Consider the following 27,750-nt stretch of genomic DNA (forward strand, 5'->3'; position numbering starts at 1 on the left):
CATACATCAGGAGGGCTTGTTTAACCCTTCCCAAAACCCCATGTACAAACTGACTCCGCAGCGCCGGGTCATTCCATTGTGTGTCCACCGCCCAGCGGCGAAATTCAGAACAGTAATCCTCTGCCATTCGCTCCCCCTGGCGGAGAGCGCGTATTTTAGATTCTGCTAGAGCAAATCTGTCAGGATCATCATATATGAGCCCAAGAGCAGAAAAAAAATCTCCACTGAGTTAAATGCAGCTGAATCAGATGGTAATGAAAATGCCCATGCTTGGGGGTCTCCGTTCAGTAATGACAATACTAGACCCACACGCTGAGCCTCATTACCTGAGGAAACCGGGCGCATACGAAAATATAACTTGCAAGCTTCACAAAAAACAACAAATTTACTGCGTTCCCCAGCAAACCTCTCAGGTAAAGGAATCTTTGACTCTGCAACTCTCCCTGCAGTTTCAGCTTGCACATTAGATACTACAAGACTCTGTTGCTGAACTGCCCCCTTCAACTCAGTGACCTGTAAGGACAGCGCCTCCAACTGGCGGGTTATGGAAGTCATGGGATCCATGGCATCCAAAATTTATTTAGGCCGATTATAATGTCATGCGGGTACTGGGTAGACTACAGCTGATTACCCGGGCCCTTGCGATATCCCTCAGACTAGGGAAAACCCTGTCTGTCCCTCTCCCAGAATTTACACTGATGGTGTACTTGTCTGGGCCGCCAGGCCTGACCCTGACTCCTGTTTCAGTCCTATGCTGAAACCTCCACCCGCCACCCTGTGATTAGACCACACACCAATCCCTACAGAAAGCACAGACAGGGAAAACGAAAAACGCACCACGCCGCAGACACACAGGAAAACACTATAATGTGCACAGGGCAAAACAAATACAAATGTAGGAAGGAGAAATATGACAAAGGATAATACACTACCAGATACGATATTTCTTCTCCTAGACCACCACTCCAGACCGAGATCACCAGGCACAAGACACAAGCTATAATCGGCGACGCCCAAAGTCCAGAATGACTATTTAAAGGCCACGGCCGTGACCCAGCCTCCAACCCGATTATGAGCAAGATTAACCCCGGACAACCTGGATAAAGTCTAGCCGGCGCCACTGAGCATATAGTGGACGAATGTGGAATTACCGCTGTCTGTCGGACGCCCTAGTGTGAATAGCGTCTGACATGACAATTATATGGGGCAAATATCTCTATGGAGCATCTTATGGGGCCAAAATCAGCATTTGTGGAGCATTATACGGGGCAAATGTGTCTATGGAGCATCTTATAAGGCCATAATCAGCATTTGTGCAGCATTATATGGGGCAAATATCTCTATGGAGCATCTTATGTGGCCATAATCAGCATTTGTGCAGCATTATACGGGGCAAATGTCTGTATGGAGCATCTTATGAGGCCATAATCAGCATTTGTGCAGCATTATATGGGGCAAATGTCTGTATGGAGCATCTTATGGGGTCATAATCAACATTTGTTCAGCATTATATGGGGCATATTTTAATATGGAGCATCTTATGGGGCCCATCATAAACTTTATGGAGCATTATATGGGGCGTATTTTGTATGGAGCATCTTATGGGGCCCATCATGAACTGTATGGAGCATTATATGGGGCTCCTGATTCAATATGGATATTCAAAAACACTTAACCTACTGATGTCTCAATTAATTTTACTTTTATTGGTATCTATTTTTATTTTTGACATTTACCGGTAGCTGCTGCATTTTCCACCCTAGGCTTATACTCGAGTTATTAAGTTTTCCCAGTTTTTTGTGGCAAAATTAGGAGTCTCGGCTTATACTCGGGTCGACTTAAACTCGAGTATATACGGTATTCATTTAAAGAGACACTACTATGATATATCTATGCTGTGACATCATTATGTTAATTATCCTTTGTAACAAAAGTCACCGGCAAAGTGCTGGTGGGGAAATATACTTCATGAAGGCTATTAGCTTCAGTTATGTGAACCAAGAACTTTCCTCCAGCACATTAAGTGTTGCGAGGGGTTAACAAGCCATTTTTGTTTAAGGCCTGGGTTTTTGTGGACAATCATAGAACGGGTAGGAGGAGGGCCACTTTATCTCCAACCCAGAGTGTGGTCTGGGGTTTAAATGGAAGGCCTCCTGAGGTGTTCAGAGTTCAGTGTCTGGAGAAGAACACTCCAGAGAAGTGTTTGTGTTTATGCTGAAACCTGAACTGTGGGTTTTGCTGAGTGGGCTGATCCCCGCTACCACAAGGATTGTGCTTTGTGCTACCACTTTGTTTTGTATAGCTGTTTTTGCCCAGAGGGCCGTGTTTACTTCTTGCTTCAGCGTGGCTTATGCTGCATATAACAAACCAAGGAAGTTCTTCAGGAGACAGTGTTCCCGTGTGTTCCTGTGTCTACCTCCATGTACAGCTGAGTGAGCCGATCTATCACACCTTGTACTTTGATATTACTTTGTCTAATATTTCTCTACATTAGGGAAGACACAATGCAATGCAGAGAGAACAAATAATCAAGTTTTCCATGGTTTTGTACTCACCGCTGAAGGCGGACATAGTGGAGTGGATGTTATGTCCCGGCCTCCGGATGGGTCTGGAGCAATTTGTTATTGACAGAGTAATTACGTGAAACGGGAGAATTTACAATAATTCAATAATAAAACTATTTCAGAATTCACCAATATGTGTTTTCAATCAACTGACAATTCCAATTTGTATTATTAGTGGTCTGCCATAGTACTTACATTTTGCTCTAGTGTAGTTCTATCCTTACATTTTAATTTATCCTTCTGATTTTTATTATTGCCTGTTTAAAAGTAAAGCAAGTATTATAATAATATACTGTACATAAACGAGTACTACATTCTATGCATCAAAGCCCAAAGGAGTTTTCTGATGTGTTATTGATCAAGTGTGATTTGCAATCTGCACAGATAAACAGAGCAGCGTCATTCACTTAAAGGAAATCTGACAGATGACAGATGCTGCCCAAACCGTGGGCAGCATACATCCGCCACTGACTATAAGATCACAGCCATGTATGTTTGTCTCTGAAAGTTTGTGGCGTATCAGAGAAAAACTTACCTTTAATAGCCGCCAGGGGCCGAGCCGAACAAGTGAAAAGTTGTACAGGTGAATCCCCAATGGGTTCTCCTCTCCCACTGACAGTGACTAACAAGCCTCTGCCTATATGACCATGCACATGAGGATGAATGACCTCAGGGAGAACAAAACATCCAACACAGCGGAGACACCATTACGTGTTTCTCAACGCAGTGATCCAGAACACTGCCCCATCCCAAATATGCAAATGCATGTAGAAAAGCCACGGAGACACCATCATGTGTTTCTCAACGCAAGCAATGAATAGCCAGGGCAGCATCAAATAAAGGAAAACCACCTATGCCAAAACATGGTATCCATCCACAGACAGCTGTTTCGGGGTATTTGCCCCTCATCAGTGTGAAGTAGGAAACTGGCTATTAGGAGCAGTGCCTAGTGAAAAGACTATAAACATGAAGATGAATGACCTCGGGGAGATCAAAACATCCAACACCGCGGAGACACCATCACGTATTTCTCAATGCAATGATCCAGAACACTGCCCCCATCCCTTAAGGGAAATATGCAAATGCATGGAGAAAAGCCGCGGAGACACCATCACGTGTTTCTCAACGCAAGCAATGAATAGCCAGGTCTTTCACCGGGAAGGAACAACCACGGGAAGGGCAGCATCCAATAAAGGAAAACCACCTATGCCAAAACATGGTATCCATCCACAGACAGCTGTTTGCATTGAGAAACACGTGATGGTGTCTCTGCCTCTTTTCTACATGCATTTGCATATTTCCCTTAAGGGATGGGGGCAGTGTTCTGGATCACTGCGTTGAGAAACACGTGATGGTGTCTCCACGGTGTTGGATGTTTTGATCTCCCCGAGGTCATTCATCCTCATGTTTATAGTCTTTTCACTAGGCACTGTTCCTAATAGCCAGTTTCCTACTCCACACTGATGAGGGGCTAATACCCCGAAACAGCTGTCAGTGGATGGATACCATGTTTTGGCATAGGTGGTTTTCCTTTATTGGATGCTGCCCTTCCCGTGGTTGTTTCTTCCCGGTATATGACCATGCAGGCAGTGGATTGTCAGTCACTGTAAAGCCCCCGTCTCACTAAGCGAGATCGCTAGCGAGATCGCTGCTGAGTCACAAGTTTTGTGACGCAACAGCGACCTCAGTAGCGATCTCGCTATGTGTGACACGTAGCAGCGACCAGGCCCCTGCTGTGAGATCGCTGGTCGTGTCGGAATGGCCTGGACCTTTTTTTGATCGTTGAGGTCCCGCTGGGTAGCACACATCGCTGTGTTTGACACCTTACCAACGACCTCGTTGACGACTCAGACACTGAATCGTCATAATAGCTCCCATGTGACATCGTTGTACAGGTCGCTACAGGTCGCTGGTGAGATGTCAAACAGTGAGATCGCAGCTGCGATCGTTGGAAGATCTCACTGTTTGACATCTCACCAGCGACCACATAGCGACGCAGCAACGATCCCTGACAGGTCGTATCGTTGTCGGGATCGCTTTAGTGTCGCTAAGTGAGACGGGGCCTTAAGCGGGCAGGAAGAAGCCGCCGGGGGACTCCACGTGCATGACTAGTCACCCTTGTGGCTCGGTCCCCGGTGGCGATTGTATGGCTGTGATTGTATGGCCAGTGGCTGTTACATGCTGCCCACAGTTTGGGCAGCATGTGTCAGCTGACAGATTCTCTTTAATGTACCACTATATCAGTATAACAATCCTTTCTATTTTCTTTTCTAAATGCAGAAGACAGGTGTAACTAATTCACTGTGCTAAATGGAGCTGCTGTGCCCCAGCACTAGCAATCCGAGAGCATGGGGTGCCTTGGGCTACTAAAGAACCGAGTAGACAGGGTAGTCTGAGAAGCTGGTCGCCATTGTAGATAAATGCAGATATGCCTGGTACATTAGCTACAGTACCAATTCCAAAGAAAGTTTGGACGCTGTATAAAATGTAAAGTAAACAAGAATGCAGTTACCACATTATGAAGCGAAAAATCCATCAAAGACCCAAGACTGTTGTGCAGCTAGAATCCTACATCAGATGAGAATGGGACAACGTTCCTTTCCCTAAATTCCAGAAATTGGCCTCCTCGCTTCCCAGACATTTACAGACTGTTGTAAAAAGGATTGGCGATGCTATACAGTGGTAGACATGTCCTTGTGGTAGTCATGTCCTTGTGGTAGTCATGTCCTTGTGGTAGACATGTCCTTGTGGTAGACATGTCCTTGTGGTAGACATGTCCTTGTGGTAGACAACTTTTTTAGATGTTTTGTTGCCATCAATTTCTAAATGACTTAATTATTTCAAAGGTAAAGTGTCTGATTTTCACCTTCTTATGTTCTATGTTCTGTTGTAAATAAAATAAGGCTAGAAGAGATTTACAAATCATTGCATTGCTGAGTGTCTCAACCTATTTAAAGTGGATTTGTTACCAGATTTCACAATGCAAACTGTATAAATTATTAAATAGATCTCTTAGACCTGGTGAGGGTGATGGATTTACTTTGGCTCTATCATGTTACTATTTACTTGAGAATATTGATATTAATATTGAGTAGAATTAATTTCAGCCTATTGGTTTGGCCCTCCACAACAGTCACCGTCTCTCATGTGGCCCCTCGGGAAAATTAATTGCCCACCCCTGCTCTAATACATCAACTTCAAAAAGTGGCTGCCTATTATTTTCTTACCCATTCGCATGAAATATTCAATGTTTTTTTATACTTCACCTGCTTTATTAGACTAATCTGTGTATTGGTAATGAATTACATATACTTGACAGATATTAAATGGATAGGATATATGTGTGGTCAGGCGTCCATATGGGCCTCATATAATGCTCCAGTATATGATGGGCCCCATACATTGCTTGAAACAGAATGGGCCCCATATAATACTCCATATATAATGGGCCCCATATGATGCTCTATATACAAGTACTTTTACCAAAATTAGAATATCATCAAAAAGTTAATTTATTTCAGTTCTTCAACACAAAAAATGAAACTCCTATATTATATAAAGTCATTACAAACAAAGTGATGTATTTCAGGTGTTTTTTTCTGTTAATGTTGATGATTATCGCTTACAGCCAATGAAAACCCAAAAGTCATTAGATCAGTAAATTTGAATAATTAACAAAAACACCTGAAAAGGCTTCCTAAGAGTTTTAAAAAGGTCCCTTAGTCTGTTTCAGTAGGCTCCACAATCATGGGAAAGGCTGCTGACTTCACAGTTGTACAGACGGCTGTCATTGACACACTCCACAAGGAGGGTAAGCCACAAAAGGTCATTGCTAAAGAAGCTGGCTGTTCCCAGAGTGCTGTATCCAAGCATATTAATGGAAGGTTGAGTGGAAGGAAAAAGTGTGGTAGAGACAGGTGCACAAGCAACCGGGATATCTGCAGCCTTGAAAGGATTGTTAAGAAAAGGCCATTCAAAAATTTGGGGGAGATTCACAAGCAGTGGACTGCTGCTGGAGTCATTGCTTCAAGAGCAACCACACACAGACGTATCCAGGACATGGTCTACAAGTGTTGAATTCCTTCTGTCAATCCACTCATGACCAATAGACAACACCAGAAGCGTCTTACCTGGGCCAAAGAGAAAAAGAACTGGACTGTTGCTCAGTGGTCCAAGGTGTTGTGTTCAGATGAAAATAAATTTTGCATTTCATTTGGAAATCAAGGTCCCAGAGTCTGGAGGAAGAGTGGAGAGGAACACAATTCAAACTGCTTGACGTCTAGTGTGAAGTTTCCACAATCCACAATTTCTACCAGGAAATTTTAGAGCACTTCATGCTTCCCTCTGCCGACAAGCATTTTGGAGATGGAAATTTCTTTATCCAGCAGGACTTGGCACCTGTCCACACTGCCAAAAGTACCAATACCTGGTTTAAAAACAACAGTATCACTGTGCTTGATTGGCCAGAAAACTCGCCTGACCTTAAAACCATAGAGAACCTTGGGGTATTGTCAAGAGTAAGATGAGACACCTGACCCAACAATGCAGATGACCTGAAGGCTGCTATCAAAGCAAATTGGGCTTCCATAACACCTCAGCAGTGCCACAGCCTCCATGCCATACTAGATTGATGCAGTAATTGATGCAAAAGGAGCCTTGACAAAGTATTAAGTGCATTTACTGAACATATATTTCAGTAGGCCAACATTTTGGATTTTAAAATAATTTTTAAAGCTGGTGTTATAACGTGTTCTAATTTACTGAGATAATGACTTTTTGGTTTTCGTTGACTGTAAGCCATAATCACCAACATTAACAGAAATAAACCCTTGAAATAGATCACTCTGTTTGTAATGACTCTATATGATATATGAGTTTCACTTTTTGTATTGAAGAACTGAAATAAATTAACTTTTTGATGATATTCTAATTTAGTGAGAAGAACCTGTATAAAAGCATCCGGCTGTTCCTTAGGCCTCTTTCACACTTCCATCTTTTAGCTCCCGTCGAAATCTGTCGATTTTTGAAAAAACAGGATCCAGCAAATCTCTCTCTCTCTCTCCTCTCTCTCTCCCTGCCTAATTCGACACATCCGTCAGGAAACTGGATGCGTTACATCCACTTTTGACTATTTTTAAGACATCCGTCGATACGTCGCATCGACGCATTCAGGCGGCCGCCTACCAACGGAAGTTGGTCCTCTGTGGATTTTTCCACAGCGGATTTGATAAATCTGCAGGGCAAAAACACTGTGTTTTTCCTGCGGAGCTATTGCAGATTTACTGCGGATTTACCGCGGTTTTTGTGCGGATTTCACTGCGGTTTTACACCTGCGGTTTTCTATTAGGCTATGTGCACACGTTGCAGATTAGGCTTAGGAATTTCTGTTGCGGATTCTGCCTCTCCTGGCAGAAAATGCACCTGCGGTTTTTTGTGCGGTTCCGCAGCGATTTTTGTGCGTTTTTGCTGCGGTTTTCTTGCGGATTTGCTGCGGTTTTTACCCCTGCGGTTTTCTATAATGGAGTGGGTACAAAAACGCTGCAGATTCACAAAAAAGTAGTGACATGCTACTTCTTTTAAACCGCAGCGTTTCCGCAGCGGATTTTCTGCAAAGTGTGCACAGCATTTTTTTTTCTCATTGATTTACATTGTACTGTAAATCAACTGCGGATCTGCAGTGTTTCTGCACCTCCAAAAATGCTGCGGATCCGCAGAGAATCCGCAACGTGTGCACATACCCTTATGGAGCAGGTGTAAAACCGCTGCGGATTCCGCACAAAGAATTGACATGCTGCGGAATGTAAACCGCTGCGGATTGCGTTTCCCATAGGTTTACATTGTACTGTAAACGCATGGGAAACTGCTGCAGATCCGCAGCAAAATCCGCAGTGTGAGAACATAGCCTTAGACCTTGTACTAGGCATAGCACAGAGCGTTTACCAAAGCGCTTCTGTAATTTTAAGGTTTTGTAACAGTTTAAAACATTTTAAGATACGGTCACAAGATGTGATCCAGATTCTGAAACAGAGTAAGAAGACAGGACATTATATATTCATGTGTTATATTCCTGAGCCTGGTGTGGTTATATGGCAGGTATAAATATACTATAAATTATATATAATTTGCATTCTTTGCAATGGATGTAAAATCTGAATTACACATTGGGAAATATATAACAGCTAGCAGACATTCTTGTGGCCCATACACAGTAACCAGAAGCAGATGCTGAAATAGATTCAATCTGGAACCTTCTTTGTAGAAATGCACTTACGCACTTAGCTACCGAAAACCTATGGAGGTAACAATGTTAAGAATGATAGCATTGTACTTCCATGTATTTTCAGAATAGAAATATACCTACCCTTTCCTCCATCACCAGGATGTTGTATTGCAGATGCTGTGGTTATCATGCCAGCCATTATTCTTTTCTTAGTATCACAGCTGGAAACATCTTCTGGCACAATCACATGTTTCTGGAAGAAAGCAACAAAACTTATACCTCATCAGAGAGAAGAATAATGAAGGGACAGAGAACCTTATTACAGTGATATGTCACTTACTGGGCTATTTGTTGCTAGTGATAATCTCCTGCTGATAAAACAGTGATTTTATCAAAACTACAGAAAGCAGCCCAGGAAGTGATACATCACTGGAATCAGGGTCACTGTCCCTATACAATGCTGATCTCAGATTAAGTGGCAAAAAACTATTTTCCTTTAAAGAGATTATCTGTCTATATGCTCTACAGGGTGGGGAGCAGCTGGCAGATCTGAGTCTTTGAGATTCAGTATTACATGGACGGCCATACACTCCCGCTACAGTAGAAATGTACAATATAACCAAATATAGGTTCAGAGAATCTAGACTGGTGCTCATCAGCTAATTGTCACATTGCTTCAGACGACTCATTTGACAAGTGTGAAATGCAAATGCATACATATTGGTGAGGATTAATGAAAACTGTTTAGGAAAAATCTGTGCTTACTACTTAAAAAAGAAATCACTATGCAGCCTTAATTTCCATTTTGGAAAATGTAAGATGAGCTCTCAGAGGCATAGCTAGGGGTTCAGCTCAGGGGGACGAAACATCTGAGTTGGCCGCTAAACCTGATTACAACTACAGTTGCGCACCATAAAAGTGGGTATTGGGGAACCTCAGCAGATGATCGGACTTTAACTGAAAATAAATCTACACAAAGACAAATACCAATATTACCGTCATATGGTGACATACCGTCATGGCCGAAAGTGATGGCACCCTTGAAATTGTTCCCGAAAATGAATTGCAATTCCACATGTTTTGTTATTCACACGTTTATTTCCTTTGTGTGTATTGGAACAACACAAAAAAAACTGAGAAAAAAAGGCAAATTTGACATAATTTCACAGAAAACTCCAAAAATGGGCCGGATCAAATTGTTGGCACTCTAAACTTAATATTTGTTTGCACAGCCTTTGGAATCAATATCTGCAAACTATAACAATCAACAAGCTTCTTACACCTCTCAATCGGAATTTTGGACCACTCTTCTTTTGAAAACTACTACAGGTCTCCAGGGCCGGACTGGGACAAAAATTCAGCCCTGGCATTTGAAGGTACATAGGCCCACTTGTCGTATGGTGGTAACACACTAAGGCTAAGTGCACACGTTCAGGATTTTTCACTTTTTTCATGTTTTTTCGCTATGAAAACGTGAAAAAAAACTCACATTAAGCATCCTATTTTTAGAATGCATTCCGCAATTTTTGTGCACATGCTGTATTTTTTTCCGTAGCGGAAAATCATTCCAGAAAAAAACGCAGCATGTTCATTATTTTGCGGAATTACGGGGATTCCGCACACATAGGAATGCATTGATCCGCTTACTTCCCGCATTGGGCTATGTCCACCATGCGGGAAGTAAGCGGATCATATGAGGTTGGTACCTGGGGTGGAGGAGAGGAGACTCTCCTCCTCCACGAACTGGGCACCATATCCCTGTAAAAAAAAAAAAAAAGAGAATTAAAATAAAAAATATTGATATACTTACCTTCTGATGGCCTCCGGAGTCCTCCCGCCTCTCAGTGGTGCACGTGGCGCCTTCCGTTCCGTGGGATGCTGTGTGCGAAGGACCTGGGATGACGTCGCGGAGGTGTCAGGGCACGCTTAGTGGAGATGGGATTTCATAAAATCCTATCCACTGTGCGTAACATCTGGTTGCTGTGGATAGGACACTGCATCAAATCCACAGCAAATACGCCAAGTGGAAACATACCCTCAGCCATCAGATTTCCTTTAAGATCCCATAGGTGCCATCTACTGTATGTCCCATGGTTGACTATTAGGCTATGTGCACACGTTGCGGATTTTGCTGCGGATCCGCAGCGGTTTTGACGCTGCGGGTCCGTAGCAGCTTTCCATGCGTTTACGGTACAATGTAAACCTATGGAAAACGCAATTCGCAGTGCACATGCTGCGGAAAAAAAACAAGCGGAAACCCTGCAGTTTACATTCCGCAGCATGTCAATTCTTAATGCGGTTTCCGCAGCGGTTTACACCTGCTCCATAATAGGAATCCGCAGGTGGAATCCGCACAAAATCCGCATAAAAACTGCGATAAATCCGCAGGTAAAACGCAGTGCCTTTTACCTGCGGATTTCTGAAATCCGCTGCGGAAAAATCTGCAGCCATCAAAACTACGTGTGCACATAGCCTTTTCCCTGCTTTTGAGAACTATAACTCCCAGCATGTACAGCAGGTCCTATGGCATGCTGGGAGTATAGTTCACCACAGGAGTGGTGATTTTTTGAGCTAGTGCCATGGAAGAAGAGTGGACACAGCTTTTTTTTCTTAATTCTATTAGAGCTTGCCTCCAGGTACAATTCCGGGCTTTCTGTGCTTCTGCTCCATGCACTCAGGGTAAGGTTATCAGCAGCTCGTAAATGCTTTCTGTTCCTGCCGCCTGGCTGGACAGGAGGAAGTGGGCGTCTGATGTCCTGACTCCTGACTCCAGGCTGCAGTAAGTGGCAGGGTCCCAGCAGCACAGAAGAGCAGAGCGTGCCTCTCCCCCTCCCCCTGCGTCTATGTTACCTCATGACAGCTGGGGTTCAGACCATCAGACTGCGGCCAACAACTTCATCCTGTCTAGCGTGGTGGCCACAGTGATTTTAGAAGTGCAGCGCGATCCTGTGCACAAGGCAAGCTGATGCTGCCTAGTGTGCTGGCTGCAAAGAACAGAACGCCAGCTGACAGCATGAAGGGAGCGACAGATCGAGCGGCCCACTGCAGGGACCGGCCCTTCTGGCATTTGCCAGAAATGCCCTATGGCCAGTCCGGCCCTGCAGGTCTCTCATATTTGAAAGGTGCCTTTTTCCAACCAGCAATTTTAAGATCTCTCCAAAGGTGTTCAATGGGATTTAGATCTGGTGTGCTGTTCAGCTAATCAGTTAAAGATGCTTTCAGCTATAACAGGGACATTTGCCTGATGTTATATATCTTAATTCATTCATTTATCACATATAGATGATAAATGATAATACTTTGTTGTAATTTGCTATCCTCCATCCTGCTTATTCTACCTCATCTTCATCTTCCCTGACATCTTACCTCATCTCACCAAGGTACTGTGAATAAAATAGGCTAAAGTTCATCACTGCATCCTTCCTGGATTTCCAACACGCAGTTGGTCAAGCATGGGAGGTGTTATGGTTTCCAATGGCAAGGAAACATCAGAAGCATAGAATAAACGGACAAGCTCTCGGGTGATGGAAACTAGAGCTGACCGCGATGCTAAACCTACACACCACACTAGAAGCAGCCAGGGGGCATTCCTGCGTTGTCTCTAGATGCCGCGTGCCAGCCGGAGAACTAACTACCCCTGGTAGAAGAAAACACAGTCCTGGCTTGCCTCCAGAGAATGTCCCCACAGGAGATAGCAGCCCCCCACATATAATAACGGTGAGAGCAGATGAAAAGACACACGTAGTATGAAAGCAGATTTAGCACAGAGAGGCCCGCTAACTAAATAGCAGGAAGATACAACAGAGGACTTCGCGGTCAGCTGCAAAACCCTTCAAAACACCATCCTGAAATTACCTTAACTCATGTGACAACTCATGCCACTGGAGTGGTAATTTCAGCCCAACAAGAGCTTCCAGCTGCAGAGATTCACATAAGTGCAAACTGGACAAAACATACAAAAATAGACTTAAGGACTAAAGTGTCCAACTTTGCTGAGCAGAAAACTGGGAGCAGGAACATGCAACAGAATCACTCTGGATACATTGATGGCCAGCATTAGAATGACTGAGGAGCAAGGTTAAATAGGATACTCCCACATCCTGATAGGAACAGGTGAACTGAGAAGGCAAAGCTTGCAGGACACCAGTACCACAAGAGACCACCGGGGGAGCCCACGAACCGAATCACAACAGTACCCCCCCCCTTAAGGAGGGGGCACCGGACCCTCACAAGAACCACCAGGGCGATCTGGATGAGCCCTATGAAAGGCACGGACCAAATCAGAAGCATGAACATCAGAAGCTGTAACCCAAGAATTATCCTCTTGACCGTAGCCCTTCCATTTCACCAGATATTGAAGTCTCCGTCTGGAAACACGGGAGTCCAAGATTTTCTCCACCACGTACTCCAATTCACCCTCAACCAGCACAGGAGCAGGAGGCTCAACAGAAGGCACAAGTGGTACCTCATACCTCCGCAACAACGAGCGATGGAAGACATTATGGATAGCAAAGGATGCTGGGAGGTCCAAACGAAAAGACACAGGGTTAAGAATTTCCAAAATCTTATAAGGACCGATGAACCGAGGCTTAAACTTAGGAGAAGAGACCCTCATAGGGACAAAACGGGAGGACAACCACACCAAGTCCCCAACACGAAGACGAGGACCAACACGACGATGGCGATTAGCAAAACGTTGAGTCCTCTCCTGGGACAACTCCAAATTGTCCACCACCTGCCCCCAAATACGATGCAACCTATCCACCATGGTATCCACTCCAGGACAATCCGAAGACTCCACCTGACCAGATGAAAAACGAGAATGGAACCCTGAATTGCAAAAGAAAGGGGAGACCAAAGTGGCAGAACTGACCCGATTATTAAGGGCAAACTCAGCCAACGGCAAAAAGGAGACCCAGTCATCCTGATCAGCAGACACGAAACACCTCAAATAAGTCTCCAAGGTCTGATTAGTACGTTCCATCTGGCCATTTGTCTGGGGATGAAATGCAGACGAAAAAGACAAATCAATGCCCATCCTGGCACAAAACGCCCGCCAAAATCTGGACACAAACTGGGATCCCCTGTCGGAAACGATATTCTCCGGAATACCATGCAGCCGAACAACATTCTGAAAAAATAGGGGCACCAACTCAGATGAGGAAGGCAGCTTGGGCAAGGGCACCAAATGAACCATCTTAGAAAAGCGGTCACACACCACCCAAATGACGGACATCTTCTGAGAAACAGGGAGATCAGAAATAAAATCCATAGAGATGTGTGTCCAAGGCCTCTTAGGAACAGGCAAGGGCAACAACAACCCACTAGCCTGAGAACAACAAGGCTTGGCCCGAGCACAAACATCGCAAGACTGCACAAAAGTACGCACGTCCCGAGACAGGGAAGGCCACCAGAAGGACCTAGCCACGAAATCTCTGGTACCAAAAATTCCCGGATGACCTGCCAACGCAGAAGAATGAACCTCCGAGATGACTCTATTGGTCCACTCATCCGGCACAAACAATCTACCAGGCGGACAACGATCAGGCCGATCCGCCTGAAACTCTTGTAAAGCACGTCGCAGGTCTGGGAAGACAGCAGACAATATCACCCCATCCTTAAGTATACCCGTAGGTTTAGAATCATCAGGGGAATCAGGTTCAAAACTCCTAGAAAGGGCATCCGCCTTCACATTCTTAGTACCTGGCAGATACGAAACCACAAAATTAAACCGGGAGAAAAACAACGACCAGCGCGCCTGTCTAGGATTCAGACGTCTGGCCGACTCAAGATAAATCAAATTTTTGTGATCAGTCAAGACCACCACCTGATGTTTAGCACCCTCAAGCCAATGACGCCACTCCTCGAATGCCCACTTCATCGCCAAAAGCTCCCGATTACCGACGTCATAATTTCGCTCGGCGGGCGAAAATTTTCGAGAAAAGAACGCACAAGGTCTCATCACTGAACAATCCGAACTTTTCTGCGACAAAACCGCCCCCGCTCCGATCTCGGAAGCATCAACTTCCACCTGAAAAGGAAGAGAAACATCAGGCTGGCACAACACCGGAGCAGAAGAAAAACGGCGCTTAAGCTCCCGAAAGGCCTCCACAGCAGCAGGAGACCAATCTGCAACATCAGCACCCTTCTTAGTCAAATCAGTCAAAGGCCTGACAACGCTAGAAAAACCAGTTATGAATCGACGATAAAAGTTAGCAAAGCCCAAAAATTTCTGAAGGCCCTTAAGAGAAGTCGGTTGCGTCCAGTCACAAATAGCCCGAACCTTCACAGGATCCATCTCCATAGAAGAGGGGGAAAAAATGTACCCCAAAAAAGAAATCTTCTGAACCCCAAAAACACACTTTGAACCTTTAACAAACAGAGAATTGGTCCGCAAAACCTGAAAAACCCTCCTAACTTGTTGAACATGAGATTCCCAGTCATCCGAAAAAATCAAGATATCGTCCAAATACACAATCATAAATTTATCCAGATATTCACGGAAAATATTGTGCATAAAAGACTGAAAGACTGAAGGGGCATTTGACAGACCAAAAGGCATCACCAAATACTCAAAATGGCCCTCGGGCGTATTAAATGCGGTTTTCCACTCATCCCCCTGCTTAATTCGCACCAAATTATACGCACCGCGAAGATCAATCTTAGAGAACCACTTCGCCCCCTCAATGCGAGCAAATAAATCTGTCAGCAATGGCAAAGGATACTGATACTTGACTGTGATCTTATTCAAAAGTCTATAATCAATACAAGGTCTCAAAGAACCATCGCTTTTAGCTACGAAAAAGAACCCCGCTCCAAGAGGAGACGAAGAAGGACGAATATGTCCCTTTTCCAAGGACTCCCTAATATACTCTCGCATGGCAGCATGTTCAGGTACAGACAGATTGAATAGACGACCCTTAGGAAATTTACTGCCAGGGATCAAATCTATGGCGCAATCGCAATCTCTGTGAGGAGGAAGAGAATTAAGAGTAGATTCCTCAAAAACCTCACGATAATCAGACAAAAACTCAGGAATTTCAGAGGGAATAGATGAAGCAATGGAGACCAAAGATGTGTCCCCATGATTTCCCTGACATCCCCAGCTTAGTACAGACATTGTTTTCCAGTCAAGGACTGGATTATGAGTTTGCAACCATGGCAATCCCAGCACCAACACATCATGTAGATTATACAGTACAAGGAAGCGAATCACCTCTTGATGGTCTGGAGTCATACGCATAGTCACTTGTGTCCAGTATTGTGGTTTATTACTAGCCAATGGTGTAGAATCAATACCCTTTAAAGGTATAGGAACTTCCAGAGGCTCTAGATCAAACCCACAGCGCCTGGCAAAGGACCAATCCATAAGACTCAAAGCGGCGCCAGAATCCACATACGCATCCGCAACAATAGAAGATAACGAACAAATTAGAGTTACAGACAAAATAAACTTGGACTGCAAAGTGCCAATAGCAGAGGATTTATCAACTTTCTTTGTTCGTTTAGAGCATGCTGATATAACATGAGTAGAATTTCCACAATAGAAGCACAAATGATTTTTGCGCCTATAAATCTGTCGTTCGCTTCTGGACAGAAAGCTATCACATTGCATACTCTGTGGTGCCTCTTCAGAAGACACCGCCAACTGGTGCACAGGTTTGCGTTCCCGTAAACGCCGATCAATCTGAATTGCCATTGTCATGGACTCATTCAGACCAGTAGGCGCAGGAAACCCCACCATGACGTCTTTTACAGCATCAGAGAGACCTTCTCTGAAAATTGCCGCCAGAGCGCACTCATTCCACTGAGTAAGCACAGACCATTTTCGAAATTTTTGGCAATATATTTCGGCTTCATCTTGCCCCTGAGAGAGGGCTATTAGGGCTTTCTCAGCCTGAATCTCCAAATTTGGTTCCTCATAAAGCAACCCCAAAGCCAGAAAAAACGCATCCACATTGAGCAACGCAGGATTCCCTGGTGCCAATGAAAATGCCCAATTTTGGGGGTCACCCCGCAGTAAAGAAATAACAATCTTTACTTGCTGGGCAGGATCTCCAGCAGAATGAGATCTCAGCGAAAGAAACAATTTACAATTGTATTTAAAATTTAGAAAACAAGATCGATCTCCAGAAAAAAACTCCGGTATAGGAATTTTAGGTTCAGACCGAGGAGCATGTAACAAAAAATCTTGTATATTCTGAACTTTAGAGGCAAGATTATTCAAATTGGTAGCCAGACTCTGGGGATCCATATTTCAACAGATAAAGTCTGAGCCATTCAGGGGTTAAGAGGAGAGGAAAACAGGAGACTGCAATTAGAGCTGGAGTGCAACTTCAGAGGAAGGAAAAAAAAAAAAAAAAAGGTTTCACACAGTTCCTTTTCTCTCCTGCTTCAGCCTATAGATTAAACATTTTGGCTGGCCATACTGTTATGGTTTCCAATGGCAAGGAAACATCAGAAGCATAGAATAAACGGACAAGCTCTCGGGTGATGGAAACTAGAGCTGACCGCGATGCTAAACCTACACACCACACTAGAAGTAGCCAGGGGGCATTCCTGCGTTGTCTCTAGATGCCGCGCGCCAGCCGGAGAACTAACTACCCCTGGTAGAAGAAAACACAGTCCTGGCTTGCCTCCAGAGAATGTCCCCACAGGAGATAGCAGCCCCCCACATATAATAACGGTGAGAGCAGATGAAAAGACACACGTAGTATGAAAGCAGATTTAGCACAGAGAGGCCCGCTAACTAAATAGCAGGAAGATACAACAGAGGACTTCGCGGTCAGCTGCAAAACCCTTCAAAACACCATCCTGAAATTACCTTAACTCATGTGACAACTCATGCCACTGGAGTGGTAATTTCAGCCCAACAAGAGCTTCCAGCTGCAGAGATTCACATAAGTGCAAACTGGACAAAACATACAAAAATAGACTTAAGGACTAAAGTGTCCAACTTAGCTGAGCAGAAAACTGGGAGCAGGAACATGCAACAGAATCACTCTGGATACATTGATGGCCAGCATTAGAATGACTGAGGAGCAAGGTTAAATAGGATACTCCCACATCCTGATAGGAACAGGTGAACTGAGAAGGCAAAGCTTGCAGGACACCAGTACCACAAGAGACCACCGGGGGAGCCCACGAACCAAATCACAACAGGGAGGAAAGGATAGCAAGTAGCACTATCTGCCATTGCTTGTACGGAGATCCGTGCTCACATCCCTCAGACACATCTCACATATGTGCATAAGTTGCATCCATATCTGGGTGCTTCTTAAAGTATGTTTGGGGTCATTGTCCTGCTGGAAGACCTATGACCTAGGACACAAACTCGGCTTTGGAAACTCAGCTGACACTGGAAACTACACTGCTACAAAAAAATAAAGGGAACACTAAAATCCCACATCCTAGATATCACTGAATGAAATATTCCAGTTGTAAATCTTTATTCATTACATAGTGGAATGTGTTGAGAACAATAAAACCTAAAAATTATCAACTTAAATCACAACTAATATCCCATGGAGGTCTGAAGTTGGAATGATGTTCAAAATCAAAGTGGAAAATGAAGTTACAGGCTGATCCAACTTCAGTGGAAATGCCTCAAGACAAGGAAATGATGCTCAGTAGTGTGTGTGGCCTCCACATGCCTGTATGACCTCCCTACAATGCCTGGTCAATGGAATCCGCAACGTGTGCACATACCCTTAGAAGGCATCAAAAATGTTAATTGAGGACAAGCATGTGATAGTTGAGCAGGCATCGAAAAGAGTCAGTGAGGGTAAGCATGCAGTGGGTCAGAAGGTAAAAAGAGTTGACAGTTAAGTCGGACGGTGGGTCAGGAGTTCTGATTGACCAATTGTTGTGTCTCGCTGTCCCATTTTGGTGTCTTTTCAACCACTACTCTGAATGCCTCATTAGACCTTGGTTATACCTTGCCACCAACCATGTGCTTCTTTTGTGGCGCTGACTCCAAATGCCTTCATAGTCCTAGTGTTGCCTCTTTAAGAGGGTTATGTTATATTATTATATTATTTTATATTTTTGAGGTGTTTAAAAAGTTTTGGAAATTTGTGCCAAGGGGAATGATTGTCCTAAAGTCGCAAAATAATAATTATTTATTGTACTTCTTGCATCTCCAGTGGCACTGTTCTGGTGGTCTGCTCTGCTGTAAATTTAAAAGGTTGTCCACTATTGGACAACCCTTTCAATGTCCCTATTGTGTCTAGTAAAGAAAAAGCAGACTTTCCTCTTGAGATGCTACACTCCGAGTACTGTGTATGCCACAATCATGTTACATTATTATGTCATGTGAGTGCTGTAAAATTGGAAACTGTAAATGGTCTTGTTAATTACTATTAGATACTGCTGTAAAAATGGATTGTAAATGAACTGCATACACATGACAAGTAAGACAAAATAATCCCACTTTTGTGGATGCAACTCTGAATGATTTTTTATACTGTGTGGAGACCTCACAGCAGTATGTCTGTATCTTTATCCAGCCTCTCCTCTGTTCCTCTCTCCATAGAACTTTATGAGCACCAACTGTAGTCTCCTTTCTCAGTAATGGGCGAGTCGGTATTCACTGAAGACAGATCTTGTTTATGAATTGAAAATGTCAGTGAAAAATCATTCCAGTAGGAAAAAGAAACAGATTTCCCTAATAAGATATGTTATAAATTAGGCAAAGTGTAATCTAAGGGCTAATCTGTTAGATACTAATTGAACATCTCAAGCATTTACAGAGGTAAAGTGTCATGAAAGGATTTATAGTAGAGATAGGAATCCAAGGGGTAGTGTTTATCCTTGTGAAGAGCGACAAGTAGTGATGGACGAGCACTAAAATGCTCAGGTGCTTGTTGCTCGGGTTGAGTAATATGGAATACTTGGGTGCTCGACCCGAGCAACAAGCCCAATGTAAGTCTAAGGGAAGCTCGAGCATTTTTATCACGGCCTCCCCGGGGGTCCTTAGAGGGACTAGAAATTGCGAAAATCGATGGGAACAGTGCTCAAATGAAATGGGAACAGCATAGAGAAGACCCCTGGAAACATTTCTGACTCCCAGGTCACTGCTGTGAACAATGTTGTCAGAGTCTTGCGCCACTTTTACAGACTCACAATAAAACATACAAAAACAAAATGGATTTTCCTGGGAAATATGTTAAGGAACATCCTTTCCAGGCTAATCTACTATATAATTGTCTAAGGGTATGTGCACACGTTCAGGATTTCTTGCAGAAATTTCCTGAAGAAAACCGGAAATTTTCTGCAAGAAATCCGCATTTTTTTTTTTTGCGTTTTTTTTCCGTTTTTTTCGCGTTTTTTTAGCATTCTGCAAGCGTAATTAGCTTGCAGAATGCTAAAGTTTTCCAAGCGATCTGTAGCATCGCTTGGAAAACTGACTGACAGGTTGGTCACACTTGTCAAACATAGCGTTTGACAAGTGTGACCAACTTTTTACTATAGATGCAGCTTATGCAGCATCTATAGTAAAAGATAGAATGTTTAAAAATAATAATAAAAAAAAAAAAAATGCTTATACTCACCCAGACATCTCCTCACCGGCGTCCGGCTCCTCTTCCTATAGCTGGTCTGTGCGCACAGGACCTTCCGTGACGTCACGGTCACGTGAGCGGTCACATGACCGCTCACGACCAATCACAGGACAGTGACGTCATCGGCAGGTCTTTCGCCACACATCAGCTACAGGAACCGAACGGCAGCGTGCAGTGGAGGCGGGAAGACATCGAGGGTGAGTATAGGACTGTTTTTTATTTTAATTCTTATTTTTTGACCACTTATATGGTGCCCAGTCCGTGGAGGAGAGTCTCCTCTCCTCCACCCTGGGTACCAACCGCACAAGATCTGCTTACTTCCCGCATGGTGTGCACAGCCCCGTGCGGGAAGTAAGCAGATCAATGCACTCCTAGGTGTGCGGAATCCCCTGCAATTCCGCATTTTAATGAACATGTTGCTTTTTTTTCCGCGATGCGATTTTTTCGCGGAAAAAAAGGCTACATTTGCACAAAAAATGCGGAATACACTTAAAATAATAGGAGGCATATGTTAGCGTTTTTTTCGCGTTTTTATCACGTTTTTATAGCGAAAAAACGCGAAAAAAATGCGAAAAATACTGAACGTGTGCACATGGCCTAAGGGTCACTTCCGTCTTTCTGTCCTTCTGTCTGTCACGGATATTCATTGGTCGCGGCCTCTGTCTGTCATGGAATCCAAGTCGCTGATTGGTCGTGGCAAAATGCCCACGACCAATCAGCGTGTCAGTATTCCGGGTTTTCTAAGTCACCTTGTGAATGATTTTGCCCTTTGTTAAGATGGAGTTTGCTGTTTTTGTCTGCCCTACTTCCTGTTCGTTTGTTTAAAACCCGGGTCAGGTGTCAGCCTCTTTGCTGGAGTATTCTGATTCTGTTCTCCTTCAGCTCAGCTGCTGGTTCTGAGTGTGTCTCTACCTTTGGCTCTGGACATTTCCTGCATTTGTAAGCTACACTCTCTAGGTTATCATTAGTCTGCTGACTTGGAACTTAACCCTCGGTTCACTCCTTCTGGTAAGAACTGTGTTTTTGGAACTTTGTTTCAGGACTTGTTTCGGGACTGTGTGTTGCTACTTAATCCTTCATTTACTCCCCCCGGTGGGAGCTGTTGGAAACAACACCAGTATAATACTTTAATGTGAACCTGTTTCTGAACTTACCCGTGTTTATGCCACATTTGGGATCAACTTGAGAACTAGTTTCTGGACTTACCCGTGTTCATGCCACACCTGGGATGAACTTGTGGACTTGTTCTGGACTTCCCTGTGTTTACTTCATACATGGATTTGACTCTTTCTGTGCTGACAGTGTTTGGATCTGCACCACGTCACCTGTCACACTCACCTTGCTGAGGACTCTGCCTTAAGAACCGATTTACTGTATATATTTCAAGGACTCGTTTCATTCTAGGACACTGTGGGTTATCAGTGTATTGTTTTGGGTGTTATTGCTGTTGTACAAATACACTATTTGCACTAAAGAAACCCGTCTCTGTCTGTTCATTGCCCCATGCTATCAGAATCCTTGAGTTCCTACAATAGTATAACACAGCGACGCGCACAGTCCGGAAGAAAATGGCCGCTCCTTACTCCCCGCACTCACTGCCCGGCGCCCGCATATACCCCTCCGGTCACCGCTCACACAGGGTCAATGCCGGCGGTAACGGACCGCGTTATGCCGCGGGTAACGCACTCCGTTACCGCTGCTATTAACCCTGTGTGACCAAGTTTTTTACTATTGACGCAGCCTATGCAGCGTCAATAGTAAAAACATCTAATGTTAAAAATAATAAAAAAAATAAAAAATGATTATATACTCACCTACGCCGCCTTTCCCGCTCCTCGCGATGCAAGCGCACGTTCCGGTGCCAAGGATGGTCTGGCAGAAGGACCTGCCATGACGTCACGGTCATGTGACCGCTACACGGTCATGTGACCGCGACGTCATCACAGGTCCTGCGCGACAAGGACCTGCCGTGACTTCACGGTCATGTGACCGCGACACGGTCAAGTGACCGCGACATCATCACACCCTGGGACCGGAAGCTGCTGCCTGCACCCCACATAGGCGACAGAGCTACAACGCGCCTGTGGAAGGTGAGTATATGTTTATTTTTTATTTTTTTAACCTGTGTCATACATGGCTGGGCAATATACTACATAGCTGGGCAATATACTACATGGGCTGTGCAATATACTACGTGGCTCTGTGCTGCATACTACGTCACTGGGCAATATACTACGTCACTGGGCAATATACTATGTGGCTCTGTGCTGTATACTACGTCACTGGGCAATATACAATGTAACTGGGCAATATACTACGTGGCTGGGCAATATACTACGTGGCTGGGCAATATACTACGTGGCTGGGCAATATACTACGTGGCTGGGCAATATACTACGTGGACATACATATTCTAGAATACCCGATGCGTTAGAATCGGGCCACCATCTAGTGACTTGTATATAAGGCTAAGTAAATGACCAAGACAAATGCATTCACTGGGTAATGTCAGTTTAACATTTTACTACCTTATCTGGCCATGTGATGTGTGACACATCATCAGACAAATCCTGATTCATTTACGAAGGAGGGACTCTGAAAGTCTCAAAGCCTATTTTTATAGGGCCATTAGGCGGCCTTTACTATTCTTAGAGAGCCATCAGCCAGCTATACTTTGTTGTTCCCATTATTAAACAGTGGGTCTCCTATACTGTTATTGTGTATACAGTGAGTGGCAGGGTTGCCCAAAATTTGGACGCACCCAAATACCCCTTTGAAGAGACGTACAGGAGGGCTTCCTGAAAACAATGCTCCCATTATTAGGAAGTGGGTTTCCCATACTGTTTGCCTGTGCAGTGAATGCAAGGGCTGCCAAAAATTTGGAGGCACTCCAATGCCCCTTTGAATAGATGTAGAGGAGGGCCTCATGAAAAATGTTTCCATTATTAGGAAGTGGGTCTCCCATAGTGTTTGTCTATGCAGTGAATGCAAGGGCTGCCTCATAAAAAATGTTTCCATTCGAAAGGAGCGGGTCTCCTATACTTGTAAAGCCCATGCACTAAGTGTATGGGCTGAGAAACATTTACCGCAGGGGGTATACATGAACATACTGTCTAACAAATTGTTTTTACGGGCATCATAAACACCCTTTAAAAATGATGTGGGTGTTGAATCATGGACCACGGTCACCCTGGTGATATGGTGGTGGAGGATGAGGAGAAGGAGGAGGACAACAGCAAATAGCTCAAACCAGGAAGCGTATACTCATGTGTGGGTGTGAAGAGGTGCATGGGAATAGACCTCCCAAAAAAAGAGACTGGACTTGAGTTTATGTTATGCTGCTATCATTCAGTGGTGTTGAGAAGTCTGGCCCAATCCAGTCCTTGTTCATTTTTATAAGAGTCAGCATTTTCAGTTGACAGGCGGATGCGCTTATCAGTTATAATTCCACCAGTGGCACTAAAAACCCGCTCTGACAAAACACTAGTGGCAGGGCAGGCCAGGACCTCCAAGGCATACAGAGCCAGTTCATGCCATGTGTCCAGCTTGGATACCCAATAATTACAAGGCACAAAGGAATCACAGAGGACATTGGTACGGTCAGCAAGGTACTCCCTAAGCATCTTCCCAAACTTTGCACTCCTAGTGAGAGTACACCGCGCCTCAGGGCCTGTGCAATGGGAGGGTCTGAGAAAACTCTCCCAGAACTTTGGCAGCGTTCCCCCTGTCTCTGCTGGATTGGAGTTGTCTCTCTCGCCAATACTCCTTGGTTGTCCAGCGAACTGTGACCTCTACCACCAGCGTTTTCAGATGGGAATTTTTTTTAATACATCCGCAACAAGAGCCTTCTGGTACTGCCCCATTTTAGTAGACCTGTCCACCTCAGGAATAAGAGATAGAAAGTCCTCCTTGTAGAATGGGTCTAAAAGTGTCACCAACCAGTAATGACTGTCACCCAAAATTTTCAGAACTCGAGGGTCACTGGAAATGCAGCGGAACATAAACTCAGCCATGTGTGCCAGACTTCTAACAGGCAAGACTTCCGTGTCCTCACCAAGAGGACGACTGACCATGCTCTCCTCCTCAAACCTCCTCCTCCTCCCTGTCCTCAACCCATCCACACTGAATAGATGGTATGACAGTTGTGCAGGTAGTGCCGTCTATAGCGCATGAAACTAGCCCCTGTTCTTCCTTCTACTCTTCCTCATTGGAATGAGATGAGGCTGGGCTGTGTGTAATCACCCTGTATAATTCCATGCTCCATCTCTTTGTGCTCTGCCTGCAATGCATCCTCTTTGTTTGTGAGCAGAGAGCGTTTCAGAACACGGAGAAGTGGGATGGTGATGCTAATTATGGCGTCATCGCCGCTCACCATCATGGTGTAGTCCTCAAAGTTTTGGAGGATGGTACATATGTCTGACATCCATGTCCTCTCCTGAGGTCTTATGTGTGGAGTCTGAACTGAATACTGATAGCCTTGTTGATGCTGGTAGTCAACAACTGCCCTCTTTTGCTCACAAATCCTTTCCAACATATGCAGTGTAGAGTTACAACGCGTGGGGACATCACACACCAGTGAGCCGGAAGCTGCAAACGCTGCTAAACCACGGCAAGGCTGGCGGAAGCTGTGGCTGACTTTCTAAGCATATTAGCTTCAGCACAGCCTGTTGCTGCTTGGCTGAGGCAATGCTGCAGGGTTTCCAGCTTGTGACTGATGTGGTAGTTTCGGAGATGGAGGAGGAGGATAAGGTGCAGGAGCTGTAGACTGTGGGGGCAACCCTGATTGACCTAGGGTCCGCAATCCTCGGCGTCGGGAGGACGTGTTCCATCCCAAGGTCCAACTGGGTCTCGGCTTCCACTATGTTAACCCAGTGTGCCGTCAGCGAGATGTACCATCCCTGTCCACAAGCACTTGTCCACGTGTCCGTGGTTAGGTGGACTTAATCAGTAACTGCATTGTTGAGGGCACGGCTAATGTTGTGGGACACGTGCTTGTGTAACGCAGGGATGACACACCGGGAGAAATAGTGGCGGCCTGGGACTGAGTACCAAGGGTCGGCCGCTACCATCAGGTTGCGGAAAGCTTCCGTCTCCATTAGCCTAAAAGGCAACATTTCAAGTGCAAGCGAAATCTGGAAATTTAGTAGTGTGGCCTGTGCGCTTGCATTCCAAGGACTGGGGTATGGACAACTGAACGCTGTGCTGGGACAAGGATGTGGACGTGCTTGCTGATGGTGCTAGTTGAGTGTGTGCAACTACAGGTGCAGGGCAGGAGGCATCTTCGCATGCACCATGGACAGGAGATTGGCTTGCATGCACAACAGCGGAAGAAGCAGTGGTGTCACCCGAGGCACTGTTCCTGGACCCTGGGATTCGGCGCACAAAGTCGGGTTCTTTGCTGCCATGTGCCTGATCATGCTGGTGGTGATCAGGCTGGTAGTTTTGCTATCACTACTGATGCTGGCCTGGCAGGTGGTGCAAATGGCCTTTTTGAGTCTTTAAAAAACAACCAGACTCGGGAAGAACTAAGAGTTGGATTGGCAACTTCCGTCTTGTTGGTATTACGGTTAACGGCTGCCTGCTTTCTGTCTGCAGCCACCACACTTCTTCTTCCTGTCTGTTGGGGTGCTACTCCTCCCTCCCCCTGTGTGATGCTGTCCTCGCTCTGCATGTCCTTCTGCCAGCTTGGGTCAGTTACCATATCATCCACCACCTCGTCTTCCACTTCCGCACCCTGGTCTTCCTCCTGACTTTCTGGCAATTGTGTCTCATCCTTGTCCACCTCTTGTGACACTTTCCCACCGTTGCTTTGGTATGACCGTGGCTGCTCAAATATTTGGGCATCGCAACATGCCATCTCTTCTTGCCCCGCTTCAAGTGGACAAGGCGAGAGGCCCGAATCTATAAATGGAAAAGTAAACAGCTCTTCGGAGTGTCCAAGTGTGGGATCATTTGTCTCCAGGCACTCGGCATGGTGGGAGGAAGGAGGATCAGGGTGAGGAATATGCGGTCCAGACTCAGGCCACTGAGACTTGACCACGTAGAAGACAGGGTGGTGGTGGTGGTGGCAAAGTGACTGGAAGCATTATGCACTATCCAACCAACAACCTTTTGACACTGCTCTTGGTTCAATAGTGGTGTTCTGCGGTCTTCTAGTAATTTGTACAGGAAAGTCGGGCGAGAAGATATGGGTGCTTGTTGTGGTACAATTTCAGCTTGCCCACAGCCATGGCCTCAGCCTCTGCATGCACCATCACCATCACGCCCACTTGCCCGTGCCTTGCCCCTTCCCTTGCCTATTTTAAATGGAGGACAGTATTTTCAACGTTCACTACAAATGGCTGAATTTGGAGCAAACTTATATGTGATCTGTTTGACTGACAAACCACAGTTTTAAATAACTGGCCTGTAGGTAACTATTTTTACCAGCAAACTGGTGTCAATAACTTCGTTAACACACTGCAACAAAATTTAAAGGGAGGCTAGAAATGGCAGAATTTGGAGCGCACTTTTTATCTCTGATTTGTGTGTGACCGACAAACCACAGTTTTAAATAGCTGGCCTGTAGGTAACTATTTTTACCAGCAAACTGGTGTCAATAACTTCGTTAACACACTGCAACAAAATTTAACCCCTTCATGACCGTGGGATTTTTCGTTTCTCCGTGTTTGTTTTTAACTCCCCTCCTTCCCAGAGCCATAACTTTTTTATTTTTCCGTCAATTTGGCCATGTGAGGGCTTATTTTTTGCGGGACAAGTTGTACTGTTTAACGACATCATTCGTTTTACCATGTCGTGTACTAGAAAACGGGAAAAAAATTCCAAGTGCGGTGAAATTGCAAAAAAGTGCAATCCCACACTTGTTTTTTGCTTGGTTTTTTTGCTAGGTTCGCTAAATGCTAAAACTGACCTGCCATTATGATTCTCCGGGTCATTATGAGTTCATAGACAGCTAACATGACTAAGTTATTTTTTACCTAAGTGGTGAAAAAAAATTCCAAACTTTGCTAAAAAAAAATAAAAAAAAATTGTGCCATTTTCCGATACTCGTAGCGTCTCCATTTTTCATGATCTGGGGTCGGTTGAGGGCTTATTTTTTGCATGCTGAGCTGGCGTTTCTAATGATTCCAATTTGGTGCAGATACGCTCTTTTGATCGCCCGTTATTGCATTTTAATGCAATGTCGAGGCGACCAAAAAAACTTAATTCTGGCGTTTTGATTTTTTTTCTCGTTACGCCGTTTAGCGATCAGGTTAATCCTTTGTTTTTATTGATAGATCGGGCGATTCTGAATGTGGCGATACCAAATATATGTAGGTTTGATTTTTTTTTTTTATTGATTTATTTTGATTGGGGTGAAAGGGGGGTGATTTAAACTTTTATATTTTTTTTTATTTTTTCACAT

General features: G+C 44.6%; 1 protein-coding gene across 2 annotated transcripts in view; it reads right to left on the minus strand.

Annotated features, from left to right (window-relative positions):
* LOC143782177 (leucine-rich repeat flightless-interacting protein 2-like) overlaps positions 1-27,750 on the minus strand; it is a 157,422-nt gene that overhangs the window by 90,884 nt on the left and 38,788 nt on the right. For both annotated transcript variants that reach the window (XM_077269337.1, XM_077269336.1), the window contains exons 4-5: positions 8,926-9,037; positions 2,760-2,821 (exon numbers count right to left, since the gene is read on the minus strand). In XM_077269337.1, coding sequence (XP_077125452.1) covers positions 2,760-2,821; positions 8,926-9,037 — 174 coding nt within the window. The remainder of the gene's footprint in view (positions 1-2,759; positions 2,822-8,925; positions 9,038-27,750) is intronic.

The sequence above is a fragment of the Ranitomeya variabilis genome, chromosome 6 (assembly GCF_051348905.1).
Source record: "Ranitomeya variabilis isolate aRanVar5 chromosome 6, aRanVar5.hap1, whole genome shotgun sequence".
In the NCBI taxonomy this organism is placed as follows: domain Eukaryota; kingdom Metazoa; phylum Chordata; class Amphibia; order Anura; family Dendrobatidae; genus Ranitomeya; species Ranitomeya variabilis.